The sequence below is a fragment of the Triticum aestivum genome, chromosome 6A (genome assembly GCF_018294505.1).
Source record: "Triticum aestivum cultivar Chinese Spring chromosome 6A, IWGSC CS RefSeq v2.1, whole genome shotgun sequence".
NCBI lineage: Eukaryota > Viridiplantae > Streptophyta > Magnoliopsida > Poales > Poaceae > Triticum > Triticum aestivum.
This window is the reverse complement of record NC_057809.1, coordinates 251,091,608-251,114,664: the sequence shown is the minus strand read 5'-3', so window position 1 is coordinate 251,114,664 and position 23,057 is coordinate 251,091,608. Positions and strand designations below refer to the sequence as shown.

The following is a 23,057-nucleotide window of genomic DNA, read 5'->3' as shown; positions in this document are numbered from 1 at the left end:
GGATTAATGGGACACTTTGGTGTGAAGAAGACGGAGGACGTATTTGACACACATTTTTTTGCCAAAGATGAGATAGGATGTTGGGTGTTTTGTTGCTCGTTGCACTATATGTCAAAAAGCTAAGTCACGACTCAATCCTCATGGTTTATATATGCCTTTGCTCGTACATAGTATTCCATGGAAGGACATATCTATGGATTTTATTTTAGGTTTACCTCGAACAAATAAGGGGAGGGATAACATATTTGTTGTCGTGGATAGATTTTCGAAAATGGCATACTTTATACCATGTCATAAAAGTGATGTTGCTGCTAATGTTGTTGATTTGTTCTTTCATGAAATTATTCGCTTGCATGGTGTGCCTAATGCAATTATTTCAGATCATGATAATAAATTTCTTAGCCACCTCTGGAGATGTTTATGGGCTAAGTTGGGGACTAAACTGCTCTTTAGTACTACATGTCACCCCCAAACTGATGGTCAAACTGAAGTAGTCAATAGAACATTGTCTATTATGCTTATGGTTGTTTTGAAGAATAACGTGAAAATGTGGGAAGAATGCTTGCCTCATATTGTATTTGCTTATAATCGTTCACTGCATTAATGTGCCTTTTTAAAATTGTGTATGGTTTCCTATCTCGCGCATCCATTGATTTCTTGTCTCTTCCATCTTTAGAGAAGGTTAATTTTGATGATAAACAACGTATTTAATTGATCTTAAAAAACATGAGTTAACTAAGGAAAACATTGAGCGCATGAATGCTAAATCCAAACTTGCTGGTGATAAGGGTAGAAGACATATTGTGTTTGAAGGAGGAGATCTTGCTTTGTTATATTTATGCAAAAATAGGTTCCTGATTTGCGCAAATCTAAACTAATGCCACGTGTTGGTGATCCTTTTAAGGCATTAGAGAAAATAAATGATAATGCATATAAACTTGAGCTGTCTGCAAATTTTAGGGTTAGTCCCACTTTTAACACTGCAGATTTGAAGTCTTATGTGGGTGAGGAATATGAGCTTCCGTCGAGAACGACTTCAATTCAAGGAGAAGATGATGAGGACATCACTAATACAATTACACCCGCAATCCCTGCTGCTACACATACTGGACCAATTACTAGAGCTCGTGCATGCCAATTAAATTACTATGTACTTTTGTTTCTTGGTAACGATTCTAATGTTCATGAGAATATGATGTGGCCTAAATTGAACGTTTGTTTTACTTGCAAATGAAGGGTCAGCATGGAAAAGAAGGATGAACATTGGAGCATGATCAAACATGGAGATAATGGTGCGCGCAAGGGGAACAAGAACGGAGTTTCTGGTGGAGTTTTCCGCACTTTTGAGCCACAATGATGACATACAAGTACGTGGACGAAATATACAAGATGACCTTTCATAAATTACGTCCATAGTTTAATATAGGTGTTGGGTCACTTTATTTCTGAGCCAGGCCCATGTAATTTTGAAATACACTTAGTAGCATGTTTTTAGAGTCCGTATTAATAGAGGAAAACAACTTATGATAGAATTTAGTCCCATCTTGCCAAGGGTGGATGAAATTCCCCTCTGTCTTCCTATATAGGGCGTCATTTTAGACTTGGGTTTTGTTTAGATTAAATTCGTCATAGCTGCAACTCATGTCCTTCATTTGTATTCAACGACCAAACCAAGACGTCACATAACCTCACTTGATTAGTAAAGCTTTCCTCTTAAATTTGCAATATTCAAATTGCAATATCAGTTTCTTGTTTTTCGTTTGCGTGCAAGAAATAGACTCTTGTGGTCTCGTTGATCATGCTGCGCATGGTCAATAATCTCTCAAAGTTGGTTTAGCGATTACTAAGGCGCGACATCTTCACATGTTCGTTGTCGGATCGTCAAAGCCAACTTTTACCAAAAACGATAGCTACCTCTCATCGAAACAACCGCCTCTATTACCAATGCTTAAAACCTCCACGGTGCATAGTATCATAGCTTGATATCCTAGTGACCTCATTTATTGTCAAGCAACACTCCAGCCAAGTACTAGAACACACATGAGGAAATGCTTAAGTCCACAAGGGTAATAAACGGCACAAACTATATTAACACATCAGTATATTACAATACAAACAGGACCAAACAGAGCTTGTACAATCTCAACTCATAACCAGAACAAAAACGGGAACTAAACATTGAACATCTTGTTTGAGCCTGTATGCAGATCATACACAAATCAGAATTTTAGATGGGTCTTCTGAAACAACAATCTTCAAGCTGAAGTACCTTGCAGTTCTTGCCTCGACACAAACCACCCTGAACCCGCATGAGCATGGTAGACTTGACAAGCAACAGAATAGCATGGAGAGTATGAAAAATGATATTTGATCCAGGCTAGGATCTCCAGATAAGCAGCAACCAGCATGGAGAATATGCCGTTGATATTTGATCCAGGCTATAATCACATGAGATCGATCTCTTTTGTCTTCAACATCTTCAAAATCCATCTTGTTGCTTCTTTTCACAGCCAAGGCTTAAAATTTGCACAATGATGTGGCTGAATCGCTAAATTATAGTAGTAACAAAGAACATTAGAAGGATATCTTCTAAAGAGTTGACGCCAGATGTAATCTTGTATTAACTAATTGCTTGAATTTCTCTTGTTCTCATGTAAGTCATGAACTGCCCAGGTATTTCAGCAAGAAGTGACTGAACTATGGATATCCCAGTACCTGGAAATACAATGGATTATCACAATCCTTTACTTTCTAAGTGAAGGTCAGGAAAACAAAATCATATGCAGGAGACAGCGAACAAATATTATACAGATGGCAAGATACATGAAAACAGAATGATTTGTCCTCTAATGCCAAAATTACAACGAACACAGCTTTACTAAAACACATACCATGCACATCTTTCATTGGGGCGAACTGTATCACATCCCTTGATGCAACTCTCCCCGTTGAGCTTTCCAATCTTCCCCCTTTATTTGGATCCAGAAACTGCACAGTGAAAGAATATTGTCGTCTGATTTTATCTACTTTTCAGTGATTAGGGTTATGTCAGTAGTAGACCCTTCTAATTGGTACAGAACTGTTACTTTAGCATTCCACTTTTATGTCTAAAAGGAAATATACAAATGAATTTACACAAATAAAACTGTGAAAACTTGTCCAGTCCCATTACCTCCATTTCCTTGAAGTCAGCCCCACCAACTCCAACAACAATGATGGACAAAGGAAAATCGGATGCCTTTATAATTGCATCAATAGTCTCCTGAAAATCAGTCACTACACCATCCTGGACAAAAGATTAACGGGTAAGAACGAAAAACATGGTGCAGTTTTTAAAGATGGGCCGAGAGGTATTATATACCGTCACTATTAACAGAATAAAGTATTTCTGTTGGTTGTTTGTAAGGGATTGGCTTGCTATTGCTGTAGCCGTGCTAAGTAGAGGACCAAAGAGTGTAGGACCAGCCAATGACACATTGCGTAGCGCACTGATATAAGCTGACATAATTCCCTGTATTCCCTCAACCTGAGGAAGATTATATGGGTAGGCTATGAATAAATGGAAGCTTAAACCTTAAGAAGCCACCCAAAAAAGAGAGGAGAATGCGGCACAAGGGTTCATTCATTTTCAAATACAAACAAGTTTACTAAACTTAACTAAGATGGGTGAAAAAGCAGATTCTCAATTAGCTTTCCAGAGAAAGCACACAAATTGTTCATCTGAAGACGATACTCCATTCAAATGTTGGAAAAAAAGTAAAATACCTCAGGCTGATAAGTGCTGCCATTTAAGTTGAAACAGTGTGAAACAGGACCGTCAATAGGTCTTGCCCCATAGCCCCAAGAGGGGATACGCTTAGCTGGGTCATAGTACTGTAGTATATCTCCAATCTCCAGTATTACCTGCCACAAAAACAGCAATGGAAGAACCTAATATCAATTTGTGCTCAAAGGTTCATCAGAATACAAAACTAGAATGATAAATCAGTTGCCCACTCTTTGATACGCATTTGGCCGTCCGGAGGGGTCAATATAATGCAAGGAATCTGGAAGCCGAGGGTTTCCATTTGAAGCTATAAAGCATAAACATTGACAGTAAAAAAAATAGGAAGCGTGTTGTTACAAACTAGTGAATGAGAATTGAGCAAGGCCAGCTTGCAGTAGCACATCCGTGCATACCTGTGTAGTCGATGGCTACCATCAAATTCAATTGACACCCAGCAGAAATATAATCGATAAAAGTATGTCTACTATTCTCAAGATATTTCTCCACATATACCTGGCTCTTCAATACCTGCATGTCAGAATAAAATTCGGTTAATACAGTATAACAGTTGCAGAGGTTCTACAGAAGAAGAAAAATATTACCTCCTTACTATGACAATCATGTGCATTGCTGGCAGGAACAAAGAAATTTTCACCATTCCCACTATGGTACATGTTTTCCAATTCGGCGACTGATTTTACTATCTTGCTGTCAAATTACAAAGGTATCTAATCAGAAAAAAACATGAATTTGAGAATTGATGGCATAGGCTATAAGGCACCATTACATGCTAACAACTAATAAACAACAAAAGCAAGTGCAGGTAGCATGTTGAGTCACAAAAGGGGACAATTACCCAACTAGGTCATGTTTGCCATTGCTACTGAAGTTGAAGCATTCTATCATGAGGAGATTCTCCTGAAACATAATACAGCCACGAGAAAAGAAATACAGAGGGATTAGACACATACAAAAGCCATTAGGCAACAAAGAAAGTGGATTTTTTCTTTATTCATTTTAGAGCAGCCGCCTGTGACGCCTGTCGAAGCGCTACCTTTCAAAGGGGGCCGGCTGGTGAAGATCTAAGGCTGGCTACCTAACTTACCGCTTCATGCATGCTCCAGTGAAGCTCAGCCATCGATTCCACATTGGACGACTCCATTTAAATTACAGTTTTGGGTTACTCGTCGTTGTCAAGCTCTGCGCCCTTCTACCGTCTTCTTTTACCTTTTGTTGCTTTACTTTTCACATGCGACCTTCTGACTACATAAGCCTAGATTTAGGGTGGTAAGGGCATGTTATTTTGCTAGGGTTTCCCCCTAAGCCGCCACTGTTCGCATGCCGGCAGGAACTCCTGTAGCTAATCTAAGGGAGTTTTGAATCTTCTGAATTTTCTGAGTTTCCTGAACTTGTCAAGCCGGTCCTTGTCACCGCCCATGCGCTTGCAGAGAACTAACAGCACCAGCTAGTGGTTCAAAACTTCAAATAAACATGTACATAATGCTGACTCGAGGGGCACGAAAGTTTGTATATATAAGCTCTGATTGCACCCTAAACAGAAAGTACAAAAGAAAATGGAAGTGGAAAGATCTCATGCCTTACTTCCGACCTGTTGGAGATTCATAATCACTGGCTTCCACTTAGGATTGAGATCATTCTTCCTTACTTCTGTCTTGCAAATTGGAACAGGTGTTCCGTTCTCTGACATTCTGGATATTAGCAAGAAAGGATCCTGTAATAAGCATGATTAGAAAAGTGAAAAACTATTTTTCTTCTGCAACCAACAATCCACAGGAGAAGCATAGATAGCCATTCACCAAATTGCAAGTGCAACAACAGCAAAACAAGTACCCAGCAAAAGATGAAAACATGAGCTTACACTTTTTGAAAGAAGATCCTTGATTTCAAGATCTGAACAGTGGAATACCATTTCCATTAATGCTTTTGAACCAGCACTTTCTTCGGCCTGAACAGTTAACTCACCAAATTTACTAGGATTTGGTAAGTTGTGCTCAGAAACACCAAGCTTTAGGGTGAACAATCTATTCTGTTTGGTGATAACCTACAAAATCAACTTTGATCTCAAGAAACAAAATATGCAAGTGCTGGCCACACTACTTTGCAACCACAAAACAGTATGTTTATGATGAACCTAGGATAATATGTCGTGGAACTGGAACTACCAACCAGTTCTAGAGCTGAAAATCCAGATGATAAAATAAACTTGGCCACCAGGTTAATACAAGCAGGATTTCTTACTTTGTCCTTTCCTCCCTTCACCACTTATTTTAAGTTTTACAGCACAGTTTGACGTATTCATTGCAGAAGGTCCAAAATAGTTACTCTTTCCTCAACACAAGCATGTTTTGTGCACTTAAGTATTTAGTCAAGGAAAGAAACAATAGCCACGAAAAGCAGCAATGATTTAACCATAGTAAACATACATCGGATAAATTACAGATGGCTTCTCCAAGAAACTGTTGCTCCTCCAGTTTAAGCATCTGCATTTCAGGGCAGGCTAACATTAGAATTGTAATGACAGATGAAAGGAGGAATGAGAGAAGACTTTCCAAGATATCATATTTGCCAGTATCCTTGCCAAAACTAGTGTGTGCAATGGAATGTAGATTAGGGTTGTTCATATCAGCAAAAAGAAATGGTAGAAAAGAAGGAATAAAGTGAAGAAACAAATAAAATGAACTGACAGTATCAGAATTACAGATATCTTTCTTCTACTTTGGGAAATCTATGCAGAATCACAATTTTAAGATACTCTGTGGTTTCTAGAGAACTTCAGTAACCAACAGACTAAAAACCACGGAACAATCAAATATTTTTTGTATAATTTACACCATTATAAATAAAAATTAACTAAACCTACTGCTACATAATCCAATTTGGGACAGTGCAAAAAAGTAAAGTTGTCATGAAATGTGGACTTTCACATCGAAGGCTTTCTCTAGCAGAAAATCATCGGTACGAGTATTTTGAGAAGAAAAATGAAAACAATGACAAAACATAATTACCTTTTCACCGACTTCATGAAACTGCGGATCAATATCATAAATATGAAACCTGTGAGGAAATATATCTGTTATAACCGAGGATCGACAAGATGTAAAATCCATTCTTAACACTTGTGGTCTAAGATAGAAACAAGAGAGAATTGAAGTGATTTAGTGAACAGTAGAATCTTACACCAATGGCTGAAGAACTTCAAACTGGTATTGCAAAATGATCTTTGCATTCCATGACGGGCTCGATGAATTTACAATAACTTCAGTGCGCCCAATTTCTTCAAGTGCTCCGTCATTGCTCGAATACACGACGACTATGGGATTGCTCTGCAAAAGAGAGAGGGAGATTGAGAAGTGTAACACAAAGTTGGATGAGATAATATGATAGAATAGATTTGTTCTGGACATGGGTTCACGGTATCAAGGCAAGAGTAGCAGCATGGGAGGAGTCCATGAGAGAGAAGTATCCTAAGAGTCCACTAGTAAAGTATAGGATTAAGAAAGAGTCCAATTGTATAAGGAAATTTCTAAGTCTAGTTGTATTAGAAGAGGTCAAGGGCCTCAGCATATATAAGGATGACATATGCATTCACATTGGAGGCAAGCAAGAACAATCAATCTATTCTCCCAAGTTATTCTGTCCTCTAAACCTATGTCTACCCAATCCCTCGCAGCCATGCCAGCTGGGTATCTTCAGCCCAGTAGTTATCCCTTTGTGAATCAAGGTTCACAACATTTGGTATCACAGCCGACCACCATGGCTTCTAGGGGCTGTTTGGATTCGGCCTCTGCTAGCTACGCCAAATCGTTGGCACGCCAATTTATTGGCAGACGTTTTCGCCGCCAGCTTCTCGCCGACAAATTGGGGCGAAATTGAGCTGCAGCCACCGACATAGCCTGGGCAAGCCAGAAAATTGGCTCCCATCCAAACAGACGGACAGCTGGAAGTCAATGCCAATTATTCGGCTGGGCAGGTGTTGGCTCAAATCCAAACAGACCCCTAGTGCCAACTCTTTCATGGAACAGTTCAAGGCCCATCTGATCTACTTTTGACGAATTCAAGATTCGCATACTTGAGACTGATACAGAAAAGAGATGGATAGCAATGGCTTCAGCAGAAAGCATAGTGAGCATGGTAGCAACATCGTTCGTGCAGCCGGAAGTTGACGCAGCAACAGTGGTTCGACAAAAAGCGTCAGAGGCGCACGAAGAAGCAGTGGTGACAGTTACTACGAGACAACCAGATGCAACAGCTTCAGATGCAGATAGAGGAGCGACAACAGAGCAACCAGGTGCACAACCACGCGTAACATCATCAGCAAAATCCTCTTCAGTGGTAGGACTGAGGCAGCTGGCTGGAAATACCTCGTGTGTGGTGTGTTACAGCCCTGCCCCTAAAGTGTTGATTTTGCGTTAAAATTGGCAAAGATGGTGGTTAAGTGATAGCCTAGCCTCAAATGTGGAAGCGGAAAGAATCCTATTGCCAACTGAAAGCCAGTGACATAATAAGGGACATTCCAAATATTCTTAGGAGAGGATCTCGGACAGAGGTTCTCCACTGGAAAGATTTTTGTGTGGACTTAAACGAAACAGAAAAATCAAGGAATTCCTTTAATGGTGGTCGCAGTTTCCTTGTTTTGCATCAAGAGAATCAAACATCCAAGGAGTCTATGCTGGAAATTGCAGGCATGTTGCACATGAAATCTGTATCTCTAGAAGCTGGAAATCAGGTTGACCTAGAGATATACAAGTTGCCATCTGAGTCGACATGTCTCGAAGCTGCTCATGGATGGTTGCAAGGTCTTGTACCCAGGGTGCAGCGGCATCCGGTAGGGTCAGCCTTTTCCCCTGGACCAGACATGGAGGCTGATATCAAATTGCAAGAGCCCTAGTTGTGCAGGACTATTCGGTAACCTGGAGGTATTGCGGCCTCACGGGAACAGCGAGGCTTGGTAACGGTAAAATTTCTTTTATGCTTTCCTAATAGTGACCGCTGATTCCTTAAGTACACAACTAGGACCCTCCAAAAGTGATTATTACTTCCTTTAATTAACTAGGATCGAATCCCTGATTAGATCAGCTGCCAGCCCTAACCTGGCTCGCTGGCTTCCCCCTACACCTATACGGGATGCCCCACATGACAATAGCATTCTTCAATATACATGCGAACTTTGCCCAATGCTCCTCCTAAAGGGATCTGTATAGACACATAACTATAGCAGCATATGAAGGAAACTTAAAGAACTTGATATTTGGGGGGCTATGTATTTTCTTTGAAGAGCGGGCAAGCATTAAGTGATATCTCTGAGCAGTGCAGTGTTGCTTTGTTAAAGGCTGCTTATAAGTAACATGTCACTCTTCTCTATATTCCATCATCTAAATATCACATGGGTTTGTAAAAGGTCTAATAATTTCACCTTATTTTATTAGGGGAATTGTACATATACCACTAGTGTTTGCTGGTAGTATAAATTACCATTGGATCTTGGAAGTGATGTAATTGCTCTGGTAACACTGAAAACATGGGGGGTAGTTTTTTTTATTCTGGTGGCAAGTGAACGAGCTTGACTAAATCTGTACCTTAAGTTTTACATACATTTGTAGTTAGATCACCAGGTTTTCCTTGTAAAGTTGCCACTATAATCAGTGCGATTTCTATGTTAACACTGTAAACAGGTGAAATAGTTACTGTTGAACACTCGACCTGCGCAAACAAGTTTGACCATGGTCCAGGCTTACGGCTCATTCTGTTTGCAGGATCCCAAATCAAAGGACTAGAAAAGGTAAAAGATTAAGATGCCCTCTTCACTCCAATTCTTAGGAATTTTCCATAAGGTCGCACCTAATACTAAGAATCCTTAGGAACTGGCCCAATATGGACACAATCCTAAGAAATCTAGTACCCACATTCCTATGAAACAAATGGCATACATAAGAAGAAATCCCGTAGGAAGAAATCCTATGAAAATCCTCCAAAAATCCTACAAATCAAATAAACCCTTACTGACCATACTGCTCTCAAAATTTCAAAAAAAAATGAAAATTCCCAAGGTATGCATAGTGCAATAATGTGTCATGTGTGAAGCTGCAAATTTTGCGCGAAAAGTATGTCCATCTATGTGATGCATGAAAGAAATGCGTAGACACTGTTGTTGTGTTGAACCCTCCATTATTTCCTACTTTTGTACAGGACACAGATGGACATATGATGCAGAGCATCCTACGGACATCACCATGTCAAGAGTCCGTTTGGCAAGTGACACGTGCGACCTCTGCTTCACATACATAAAGGTGAATCATCACCTTAACACGTGTTCACTTGACCCCTTCGAGAATGGTATACTACTTGGCACTCCTCTCGTGTGCATGCATAGGTATTACCGGAGCTTCACCATTAACGAGAGGGAGTGCAAGCGCATGTGTACGACTACACCATCCGTGAGGGAAGCATGGAAGAGAAGACGGAAGAAGACCGAAGAAAGGACAAGGCTGCACCTGCCCGGATCATCAGCCCCTGGCCCGGACGATCCAACTACACGCCCGAAGACAACAGCACCAGCCCGGACGAAGCCAGATCATCCGGACCCCCATCCGGATCATCCGGACCCTTGACGCCTGGATCATCCGGACCATGCATGCGTGCGTGACTTGGGCCAAGGCCCGTGTACCCATTTCGCCCCCTCACTTACCCCTTCGTGTCTTAGACTATAAATAGACTTCCTCCACCTTCTTTCTAGGGTTAGCAATATGATAACTCATCTTAGTTGAGCTTTGCTCCTTACCTTCTATTCTTGAGAGAGAGACCACTCCCATGGAGTTCAAGACCTCCATGTGAGCATGTGAGAAGATCCCGAGGGATTCAAGACCTCTTTGTGGGAAGGATCTATCTAGATCACCAAGACCAAGACCCCATCTCCTTTGGATTTGGGATGAAGTCTACCTTGTATCTTTCCCTTTGATTGTTCATGTACCTTGTGGATCCATGTGTTTGTTAGTCTAGTGGATGTGTGATTGGATTTGTTTGTGAGTGTTCCTCTTGTGATTTCCCCCCATTCTTCCCCGTGTTCGTCGTGTTCTTCGAGGAATCCTCCAATTCGTGAAAGATCGGTCATTAGGGTTCCACCCAACATCATCTTGGTATCATGGGCCACGTTGATCACGAATTTAGAGTCCTCTCCTTCGTTTTCTTGCCCAATTTCGAAAATCCCCACCAAAAAATAGCCTCACCAAATTTTTTGCATTTTGTTGGTTCTTGTGAGATTTTGTTGTGTTTGATCCACGATTTTCTTGTTTAGCAAGTGGATCCTGGCTTTCCCCACCTCCCCACCATGAAATCCCTCCAAAAAAAATTCTTTTCACATCAATTTTGACCCTCCACAATCAAAAATTTCCGCCCAAATCGCGTCCCCGAGAGGAAATCCCGAGCAGTTTGCCCTGCCCGGATCATCCGGATGTGCTCCCAGATCATCCAGACATAACCCGGATCAGTTGGACCCTCTTCCAGGCGTCCGACTAACCCACGCACCCAAAAATCAGTACCCGAGTTGACGAACCCGGATCATCCGGACCTACTCCCGGATGTCCGGGACACCCTGAAACTGACACGGCTGAAATCTTGTTTCGGTCATAACTAATTCATCCGGAGTCCGACTCGATGTCCTTCAGCTCGTTTCATAGCTATTAACATCCCCCATCCCACAAAAATACTACCATCATCATTTGACTCCATTAAAATTTTGACATTTTGGCATCTTTGCCTAGGCCCTCCACCATAACATCTGCAATACCACCATAGCCTTCTGCAACGTAACCCATTTTGATCCCCATTGCATTTGTGGTTGTTTGAGCTATGATTTGAGTCTCCTAAGGTGTTTAGGCTACTTAGGGACGGTTACTTCTTCATTAACGACCACCTCAACTTCCGCATTGCCAACTTTAACACCAGCACTGCCTTCCGCTACCACCATTTGACATTTGAGATTTTGAGTTGTGGTTTTCCTGTTTACTAAGGTGTTTCGGCTAATTAGGAACGGTTCGACATCGCCACTCATTTTCTCCACGGACTCGACATCGACAATGTCCACTTCATCATCCATCCTTACTTACAAACGAGAAACCACCGACAGTAACTCCGACGACATCATTGTACATTTCCTTGCCATTGCATTGATAGCCCCGAGCCTATTGTGTATCTTTCCCACCGAGACTAGCGAGTTGAGAATTGTTGGGCCACGCTCATTGTGCATCGTAGTGATATGCTTACACCGCATAGCTAGTTTTAGCGTGCAATCATCTTGCTATCATCATTGTGCCATTAAGTCTCTCTCGTGCATATCTTGCATACGTGTCTCATATATTGGCTCGAGCATCAAGCATAGTGGAAAAAGCATACAAAAAAAGAAGAAAAAAAGAGAAAAAGCTTTTAAGCAAAAGAGGAGATACAAAAGAGGTTGTAAGCAATAGAAATAGCATTGAGCCATTTTGCATAGTATATCATCTTGGAGCATCCATAGATAGCATACTTGGGATTAAAGACGACACAGTTTCTCACATAGGTTGGTGCACAATCGTATCTAGCCCATTTGAGCAATCGAGCTATTGTCACTCTAGTATCCGTGCAACAGAGCTTTTTGCGTGGCAACACATTTTGTGCTCATTCCTTGGTTGCGCAGATCCCGCTTATCTATCCTGTGTGTGTTCCTTTGTGCCACCATAGCTATTGATCTATTTGCTTTACATTGCGATTTTGTGAATCTTTCTCAATATTATCGATTTAATTGACTTACACTTGCTTGAATTTTGTGCCACTTGTCCTAACCAAGCCACTCGATAAGCTTTAGTTTGTAGGTGCAAGTGAACAAGTCCAGTACTAATTCCGCTATTCTGTCATTTCACTTTGAGTGATACGGGATACATCCTCAACTTTAGGAGAAGGTATATTGGTATTGTTTATCTCATTTCCTACTCACTTTTGCTCAAGTCTTGTGATGGATAGGCAAAGCACATCTACTTCGGTCTACAACAACAACGACGAGCTTGATGCCATGAAAAACTTCATCGACGCCAAGATGGATGCTCTAATGGAGGAGCTCAAAGCCCTCATCAACACCGGCAAGAGGTCTTCATCATCTTCGAGAAGACGCTCAAGTGCACATGCTTCCAAGCTACCATCTCCGGCAAGGTCACATCGGCATCGACACCATCGTCGACAAGAACGTGAAGGTCAAGAGCTCAATACCAACCATCGCTCAACGACTTCACCATCTACATTGGCATCTTCGCCAAGCGACTTCAAGGCATCTTCGCCTTTGGATACGCGGCATCTTTGCCGACAATCACCTCAAAATTACGCTCAAGAGAAGTTCCCCGAGCTCAAGTCCACGACTTCCACGAGCTACTACGGCGACCTCGACACTGACCATGAGATTCCTTTCTATGGGACTCAAGACCCCAAGGAGTATCTCAAGTGGGAGCGCAAGATGGACGCCTACCTCAAGCTACATCAAGTACCCTTCGAAGATCAAGTGAAGTGCGCCGCAAATAACTTCCACGACTATGCATCGACATGGTGGTTTCACACACCTTCGAAGAGCTTCGAAATGAGTTGGCCCAAGACGAAGAAGGCTATGTGGCGAGAGTTTTTGCCTTCCACCTACACGGAACATCTTCTTCGCCAATTGGAGAACACCATCCAAGGATCCAAGTCCATCGACGAGTACTTCAAGGAGATGAAGAAAGCCTTGCGACGAGCCAGCGTGCACGACCCCAATTGGATGAAGTTTCGCTTCATGATGGGTTTAAACAACGACATCTCCAAGACTATCTTCCTCGAGAACTACGAGTCTCTCGACGATGTCTATATTGGTGCTCTAAGGCGCAACAAGAACTCATGAAGGCCAAGGCTTCTCCACCCGAAGCACACATCACGGCGACCAAGCTCCACGACAACGAGCATGAGGATAGTACCACCAAGATGTCCAACCCCGACGAGCTCCAAGATGACGCTCCCAAGTTCGACTTCACCACCATCCCTCTTTGTGGCATATTGACGATGCCGAGTCTACCACAACTCTTTTTGAAGACGGTGCGGCGATGACTACGACTACGACTACGGAGCCTCTCATGGAACATGCTTTGGAAGCCAGCGACATAGTGGCGAGCAAGGATGATGCTTCCATCTTCAGCCTTCATCCACGGCGACAGTGACAAGATGGTTGAGCACGGGATTTTCCCTTCGACTATGGCGGCCTATGATGATGAGTTGAGAGACTTGTGCCACCATATTGAGAGTGAGAGTGACTTCACCACTAGCCCCATATATGATGAGATGCCACAATTCCCATGTGAGGAGAGCCACAACCACCGCCACTTGAGTGAGATGAGTGACTCCACCATATGTGACTTTGAGTGCACCTATTTTGAGGGAGTGAGTGAGCCACCACATAGAGAGAGTGAGATAGTTGATAGGTCTTGCGAGGCCATTTGCACTTATAACAACTTAACCACTACCTCTATTGTGTCTTCTCATTTGATGCTAGGTCCCATATACAATGACGCCTCGATCCTCAAGGACTTCGTCCTTCCTTTGGACAAGACGATGGCCATGGTGGACTATGATGCACCCCCACATGGTTCCATCAAGATGAAGATGATGACCACGATTTGGTCTTTACCACTTCACCTACACCACATGAGTGGAATGAGAAAGGTAACATAGGTGAAGGTCATGCTCTTGTCCCACTAGTGGACATTCTTGACATTGATTGCTTGCATGATGTTGATCCACCTATTGCCATGCTTCATGCTAGTTCGACTTCCCCATGCCATGATTTACCCATTTATGATGAGTTTGATGATTGCCATGTGAAGTCTATTAGTTGTGATGCCATGTTGCATAGGATTTCTTGTGATAATTCTCTTGGTCACATCATGTTTGACAATCCGCTTGACGTGTCATATGCTATGCATGAGATCAACCATATGGCATATTTGCAATCTCATTGTACACATATGAGATCAACGCATATGCCATCAAAATAAACCCAATTTGCACATATGACATAGATGACAAGCCCATGGTTATTGACATTTGTTTCTCTTGCAATGATATTGGTATGCTCCCTTTGCATCATTTCAATCGTATGCCATGACATGATCACCTAGCTTCGGAAATGCATTGTTTGCCATGTTATGCTTCCGCTATTGCTCATGAGACCCCCATAGTTTCCTCATACATGTTAGGACATTTTGATCCATCCCATCCATTGCATGATCTCAATAATTGTGTGCACCATATGCTCTTCATGAATAAAAATGCTATTGTTGTGCCATATACTTGCATGCTATATTTGTGTCCCCATCGTGTTATACATAACAACTATTCTTTCATGATGGATGACATGTTCCTATACCATGCCTCAAATTTCTTTGAGCACTGCTTATCTTGTGCTAACTCACACGTGCACATACACATCATGATGGATGATGTGTACATTTACCACGCACACACTTTCTTTGGTTTGTGTCTCTTTTGTGTAGGTCATCGCACATATTTGTCGACCTCGCAATCCCATGAGTTGACGAAACGAGCTCTTGAGAGCAACGTTGAACTGGGATCCCGTGGATTGTTTTTCACACCGTTTCCATTGCAGAAGAACTTCGTGCATTTCTTCTATATGGCCCTCACATGGTTATGGGTTATTGTCCATTACATATTCTATGCCCATCTTCCATGTTCACTTTGCATGTATGCTCATTTCCATTTGGATGACATGCTTTGGCTACCCATGCTTTGCATATCACATGATTCATGATTCTAGTGCTCGTATGTGTATTTGCAAGCTTGGTGGAGATATTGCTTGTTATTGCCATATTTGCTTTGTACCCCATGCCTATGATGATACTTTGATATTGCTTTGTGTTTATACTTGCGATATGTCATGTGCATTGCCTATGCCTACTATTTGCTCACATGACATGATTGCCATCATTTGCCCTAGTGTGTTGCATCTTCACTCCACTAGTTTGCACGACATGATTGATATGCTTGCTTTGTGTAGTGCATCACCCATGATTCATACTTGCTCATTTCATGCGGTTGATAGCCATTATTGTCATGCTTTGCACATGATTCATATTGCTTCTTGTCGTATATCTCCATATGTTGCCTCTTTCATGCTAGATGATTTTCCATGTATTGAGTGCAACAATGCTATTAGTCTTGCTAATGAGATAGCCCCCATAGCTATCTATCATATATTTGGAGATTTTGACATATTTCTTGTGAAGCATGCTTGTCTTCTCTCTTTGCACCATATGCCTAGTGCCATGAACATTAAGATTGTTGCATCATATTATGCAGGCACTTTTACTACTAATGGTTATGTGCAAGAGAAAAGAACCATCATGATGGATGATGTGTTTATCTACCATGTGCATATGTTCTTTGCTTTGTTTTGTGCATGTGTAGGATACTTGGACTTCATGTCAACTTCTACTTCGTGTGAGTTAGACCATTCGAACTATTGAGAGCAAACCTCATACATTCTACCACGACTCGCTTCTACGCCGCATTTGCTTGTGCTTCGGCATTGTGAAGGATGCACGAGGACACGCTTTCAAGGTGACATCCTTCTTGAGCATGGATATTGTGGATCATACTACTTGTGTTGCTTGCACCATGAGACTTCTTGGTCATCTTGGACCACTTGATTGCGCACATGTTAGAGATCTTGCTACGACTTATCATTTTCACATTTCCGTGTCTCATGATATATATGCCTTGTGTGTTGCATCCGACTTGTGGATTACTTGCTCCTATCATATGTTTGGTTGCAACAATGTCATTTCTTCACATATGCCATGCCCATTGATTATCACATGCTAGACTTGATTGCCTCACACATGATGAACACTTGCTCTTTCCATTGCGTTGAGTGCCACACTATCTTCACTATACCATATGCACATTATGCTCGGATTGTCTTGCCCCATGTGTTTAGACACTTCATTTTCTTTGGTGTTGTGAATGATTCATATGCATACCATAGACCATTTGTTGAGCGTTTTATGCATGTTTGCTATGAACTTGAGGTAGATGCTTATTCTCTTGTCACACATATTTGCATCACTACCTCACGTTTACATGCTTGTTTCCATGATGACCTTGATTTTGCTCACATTATGTGCTTATATGTCATGCCACAATCCTATGTCACACCATATGCTATGCTTGATGACGACACTTGTTTAGTGAATCACCACTTGAATGCTTGATTTTGCACTAACGCTAACCACATTTGTTTTTCCAAGTGTTTGTCGTCCTTGCTCCTTTTGAAGGAATCCCAACATGGTGCGACATTGGAGAGTGCCTATTTCGAGCTTCAAGATGACATCCACTTAGTGATCGTCCACTTCTACACGGCGACGCCATCTCTTTCCCATGGTGATTTGGTTTTCTATCCGAGGTTGGATCTTTCCCAAGGGGGAGGGAATGATGCGGAGCATCCTATGGACATCACCATATCAAGTTTCCGTTTGGCAAGTGACACGTGCGACCTCTACTTTACATGCATGAAGGTGAATCATCTCCTTTACATGTGTTCACTTGACCCCTTCGAGGATGGTATACTACTTGACACTCCTCTCGTGTGCATGCATAGGTATTACCGGAGCTTCACCATTAATAAGAGGGAGTGCGAGCGCATGTGTATGACTACACCATCCGCGAGGGAAGCATGGAAGAGAAGATGGAAGAAGACCGAAGAACGGACAAGTCTGCACTTGCCCGGATCATCCGGATCCCCTCCCGAACGATCTGGCCGACGCCCGGATGATCCGGCCCCTGGCCCGGACGATCCGGCTACGCGCCCGAAGATAACAGGACGAGCCCGGACGAAGCCGGATCATCCGAAACCCGACGCCCGAATCATCCGGACCACCTCCCGGATCATCTGGACCATGCCTGCGTGCGTGACTTGGGCCGAGGCCCATGTACCCATTTCACCCCCTCACTTACCCCTTCGTGACTTAGACTATAAATAGACCTCCTCCACCTCCTTTCTAGGGTTAGCAATATGATAGCTCATCTTAGTCGAGCTCCCATCCCATTTCGCCCCCTCACTTACCCCTTTGTGACTTAGACTAAATAGACCTCCTCCACCTCCTTTCTAGGGTTAGCAATATGATAGCTCATCTTAGTTGAGCTTTGCTCCTTACCTTCTCCTCTTGAGAGAGAGAGAGAGAGACCACTCCCATGGAGTTCAAGACCTCCATGTGAGCATGTGAGAAGATCCCGAGGGATTCAAGACCCCCTTGTGGGAAGGATCTATCTAGATCATCAAGACCCCATCTCCTTTGGATTTGGGATGAACTCTACCTTATATCTTTCCCTTTGATTGTTCATGTACCTTGTGGATCCATGTGTTTGTTAGTCTAGTGGATGTGTGATTGGACTTGTTCTTTAGTGTTCCTCTTGTGATTTCTCCCCATTCTTCCCCGTGTTCGTCGTGTTCTTCGAGGAATGCCCCTCCAATTCATGAAAGATCGACCATTAGGGTTCCACCCTACATCAACATACTTCCGCTAAAATTTTGAGGATTTACACTTCACCCATGAAGTACATCTAGCTCTGTTTTTTAAGATGCTAATTGTCATACTTGGGCATGTCCTTTTATTACCACAAGTCAGCATTTCTCACCTTGAGGATAAATTCAACATTTTCTTGAAAACTGAGGCTAGCAGTGGCAAATAAACCGTTTCATCCCTTTCAATGGTACGATGTAATTGCAAGTGTAAATTTATTGTTGCACTTGCGCACATTTGCAGTTGTGGATATACAATATCCTACTACATAACTAACCAAAGATGGAATACAAGCGGTACTTAGTAGCGAATCATTTCAAATATTCAACATGTGATATGTCATAGCAACACATTGAGATGCCAATGACAATAGAATTTCAGACAGGGCAAAATCACAATTGCGAGAACAACAAAAGAGAAGTGTACCTTGAAGAAATATTCTTGATCGCCCAAATTTGATGCGGAGAGAGATAACTATTTCAACATGTCACATAGAGCAAAAGTTAAATAATACAGCAAAAGTTAACAGGTCCGATCAATTCAGAAATTGAAATTCTACTGCTACAATTGATGGATTAAGCAATAAACCAAAACAACACATAAAAACAGACATGTTTCTCCACCCCCCCACAAAACACACTTAAGAACGTTCGGGATTCAATACCTAATACCATGACATGACTAAAACAAATGTATCTACTGCTTTGCCCCATGGCTAAAAGTATCCCAATCTGGAGCCCACGAACAAGGTAGTACCCACTTATCAGTTTATCACTGGCCTTAGGTACACCATGCAGTATAGTATAGACAACCCTACATAACACAATAGCAACATTCAGTGTAGATTTAAACTGGTGAAGCCTTCGATTAGAACATCAGAAAATTGCAGAGTGCAAGTACAAGTCTGTCGTAAATCATATTCATCGCATTTACCCTAGAATATTCAGTGTAGGCTTGTAGATTGCATAACGCAAATGGTATAACATCTTTTTTTTGCAGAAATCCCCCGCCCAAGAACAAAAATGCGAACACGGCACCAAAAAAGGGCGCTAGTGGAGTAGGATTAACTGGCTTATGCCAAATGGGAATTCCGATCTCGCCAAGCACAAACCACTTCAGCCCACACCATACACAGGCAAGAGCACCACCGAACGAGGTCGAACCAAGAGATGTAGCAGACTAGCAGTGCCTAGACCCGTACCTCGATCTGCGTGGACGCGCCGGCGCCGCGGGAGCGGAGGAAGCGATCAGCCACGGTGGAAGCGGCATCGGCGGAGGAGGCGGCGTGGCCGACGGAGTGGCGGCCGGCGCCCATCTCGTCACAGCAGCAGTTCCCCATGGCGTCCTTCTCCTCTCCCGCTTCGCCGGCGAGGCGAGATCTATCCGTGTATCGATCTCGGCGAGGAGAGAAAGGGGCGCGTGGTAATGGGATGGTAGCAGCAGTACCAACTACAGCAAGTGGAGTCGTGGAGACGACGCGGAGACTTGGACAACGAACGGCTAATGGCAACTTCAACGCGGATCGCCTGGTTGACCTCTCAAACGTTGTCCGGACAGTTTCAGTCATTCAAAGCTCATCAGTAAATGTTTTTGGACGTGACTAACGTCCGACTAGATTGGAAATGAATCCTATCCCAACTCCCTCCCGTGAAACAAGCATGCATGCATCTTTTTTTTCAGAAAATATTCTTGTATTCAAATCACAAACAAATACAAAGTCTTTAACCCATACAAGCACACCCTAACACACATAATAAACCAGAAAAACACAAAGCACCCTGACACAATCAGTAAAACACGAAAATCTTCAGAGCTCTGTGTCATCATCCTCAAACCTTGCGAGGAGACTTATGCAACACAAAAATCGGCAACCAGATCTAAGCAGATCATTATCTTCCATCACGATATAATCACTACCACACTGCTCCCATTTTTCTTCGCTCCGGCGCTGAAAAGACATGGACACACATACGTATCCAACACATTTGCGCCAGCTTTCGCCATTTGTGGCTTTGAGTACCGCTATATGTGTCCCTTCCAAATGGAAGATGTCAGAATCGGGGCCCCGTAGACCCCAAAAAAGATTCGAACTCTGGGGTGTGCACGAAGAACTCCGTTAAGCTACAGCTTCCTACTCACTACCCCACGGCGATGCTCCGTCGTGCTCGAGTGAGAAGGGAGAGGAATGGAACACGGAGGTTTACCCAGGTTCGGGCCACCTTCCGGTGTAAAACCCTACTCCTGCTTTGTGGTGGATTGCCTCGCAAGGAGGATGAAGATGAACTAGTACAAGGGAAGCAAGAGTGCTTGACCCGGATCCACCCACTCTCTACGGTGGAGACTGGCCTATACTTATACTGGCCTTGGTCCTCTTCCCTCATGGCCTAGGCGGGAAGGGATACCACAATGGCCAATTTTGAAGGGGGACAGCAGTACACCCTATCCTGACTAAAGGTGGTCTTCGTTTGCAAAGCCTCTGGTTGAGACGCGCTGGTCGGCTCGGCGATGACCTCCGTTCTGCTGAGCTCGTGGTCTTCGTATTGTTGCACCGAAGAGGTAAGCTTTGGGGATTCTTTGGGGATTCCTTGGGAACCCGCATGCTGGCTTTGTCCCTCTAGCACCAAAGAGGGAAAATGTCCTTGCCTGCGCCCGTTGGTGCCCAACTGGCTCCGTTCGTCATGGCTCACGTCACCGCGCGCCTCGTGAGGTGGGTGAAGCCTAGAGATGTCCACCCCTCGGGAGGCGCCTCCTCGGGAGGCCGCTCCTTGGGGGGCGGGCTTGAAGTAGTTCGCCTCGCGAGGCAAGGGCCCTCGCAAGGGTCTTGCTCGTGAAGCCTTGACGTTGGGTCGCGCCGGGCCGTCGATGGATCTACGCGTTGGGCCATAGGCAACCGGGTCTGGGTACCCCCAGTCCCAAAGCCCTGACAGTAGCCCCGAGGCCCACGGCGCACTCGGCCTTCCTTCGAGGCGAAGGCGAAGAAGGGAGGGCGAAGCAACGTGGGGCCCAACCGCCTGCGGGCCAGGCTCGACGCGTGGCGCACGAATGGACATGGGACGCCCCACTTCCCCACGACGCCACGGCAACCGCTCCGGCTGAGGGGTGCGTGAGAGAATCGGGGTTCTTTGCATTTCAAGTGATGCTGACACAGCCGGACTGCGCCCCTTTTCCAGTGTTCCCTCGCGAGGCTCGCCTCTCTTTTCCTTGCTTGCCAAAATGCTCTACGTCATCAGGTCCTGGCCCTCGAGCGAGGCTCAGTCGTCGCTTGTATGTCAGGTCGCGATGCCTGGGACAAGGCCAGGGGTGAGTAGGGGCTCCTGAGGCGCGATGCTCAAGAACTCCCCTTTTAACGTGCAAGCGACTTGGTCGAAAAAGAAACAACTCGCCTTGTGAGAGTTGCGGGGGGGGGGGACCTCGCCCGGCAGTAACCGTGGCATATGAGATGGTTGTACTTAGCTTTTTGCAGACCAACTCTTTGCCTGATTGGGGCCGACCCTCCTGAGGTGGCGATGCGTCACCTAGGCTCCACTCGAGTGCCTGTCTCCCAAAGTTCCTGCGCACTGACAGGTTATGAGATACAAAGGGCGATGCACGCTTGCTGATGTGCTCGTGATTGTTACGTGAGAAGACAAGGCACTAAGGACCCGATGAGGTGGCGTGCACAAGGCCGGCCCGCAAGCCAGAGCTTGATCACTTAGATTTACCAACGTTGCAAGGATGGACCCAAGCACAGACACCGTGCCATGGGGCCCGTGGGTGATACCTCCGGAGCCGATGTGGTATAGAGCGCAGGGTTAACAGTCATGGCAACTCATAAAAGCATAACTGGTTTTTGATACATGAGCAAAACAGCACGGCTGCAGGGGAAGACCCTAACCAGCCTGAGGATAATGCAGCCCGGGGGCACCCTAAAGTGAACAAACCAAAAAGTAACTTGGCAATGATGTTGCAGAAGCATCGAGGTGGTCGATGAAGCATGCCGTGGAGGTTCGTTCCTCACGAGCTGGACGGCTCCGGAGGCTCGGAAGGCTCGTGAGGGGCCGGATCCTCGTGAGACGTCAGCGCCAGGCGCCGGGCCTCATGAGACGCCAAGGCGAGCTACTGGTACGTGGCGCCCATGTTGAGCAGGCCGAAGGGCATGCAGATGTAGTTGCAGGGGAAGCCCCCGCTCCGGCCGACACGTGACGGCCATAAGAGGTCTTGAGAAGCGGCTATGTTGAGGTCCGGGATGTTGATGCAGACACGCAGGTCGCCACCTGCATAGGGGGCGACAGCTACACTGGTAGGAAACGCGGGGCGGCGCTTGCCGCACATGGCTTGTGCATCCTGAAGTTCCTTGATCGCCTTAGTGATGAACTCTCGTGCTCCTAGAGCCTCGAGTCGTGTGCCCTGCTTGTGGGGGCGCGCATCGAAGCACGCCTCCAAGTGGTGCCCGAGCACCTCCCTCATCGCACTGGTGATAACCCACAAGTATAGGGGATCGCAACAGTTTTTGAGGGTAGAGTATTCAACCCAAATTTATAGATTCGACACAAGGGGAGCCAAAGAATATTTGAAGGTATTAGCAGTTGAGTTGCCAATTCAACCACACTTGGAGATTAATTATCTGTAGCAAAGTGATCAGTAGCAAAGTAGTATGATAGTTTTGATAATAGTAGCAACAATAACGGTAACGGTATTGGTGATAGCAATAA

At 44.2% G+C, this 23,057-nt stretch overlaps 1 protein-coding gene across 2 annotated transcripts; it reads right to left on the bottom strand.

Annotated features, from left to right (window-relative positions):
* Positions 1-2,065: 2,065 nt before the first annotated feature.
* On the bottom strand, positions 2,066-19,904 carry LOC123127386 (protein BONZAI 1). 2 transcript variants are annotated; one of them, XM_044547063.1, is made up of 16 exons: positions 19,568-19,904; positions 18,793-18,840; positions 6,965-7,110; positions 6,793-6,841; positions 6,211-6,267; positions 5,646-5,828; positions 5,376-5,498; positions 4,623-4,684; positions 4,369-4,474; positions 4,180-4,294; positions 3,997-4,073; positions 3,766-3,903; positions 3,362-3,526; positions 3,173-3,286; positions 2,892-2,988; positions 2,066-2,715 (listed from the first exon to the last, which is right to left on the bottom strand). In XM_044547063.1, the coding sequence occupies exons 1-16, from the start codon at positions 19,703-19,705 to the stop codon at positions 2,621-2,623; spliced, it is 1,713 nt and encodes a 570-aa protein (XP_044402998.1). In that variant the 5' UTR covers positions 19,706-19,904; the 3' UTR covers positions 2,066-2,620. The 2 variants fall into 2 exon arrangements, with proteins under 2 accessions (XP_044402998.1, XP_044402996.1); XM_044547061.1 differs by having other exon boundaries at positions 5,364-5,498; positions 19,568-19,899.
* Between the last annotated feature and the right edge of the window lie 3,153 nt (positions 19,905-23,057).

Excerpts from the sequence above, each read along its gene's own strand:
- LOC123127386 (XM_044547061.1), bottom strand. The coding sequence starts at position 19,705 with ATGGGGAACTGCTGCTGTGACGAGATGGGCGCCGGCCGCCACTCCGTC. Across the intron at positions 5,829-6,210 it reads CCATCTGTAATTTATCCGAT|GTTATCACCAAACAGAATAG; the intron begins GTATGTTTACTA and ends TTGATTTTGTAG. Across the intron at positions 3,904-3,996 it reads GGCCAAATGCGTATCAAAGA|GTAATACTGGAGATTGGAGA; the intron begins GTGGGCAACTGA and ends TTTTTGTGGCAG.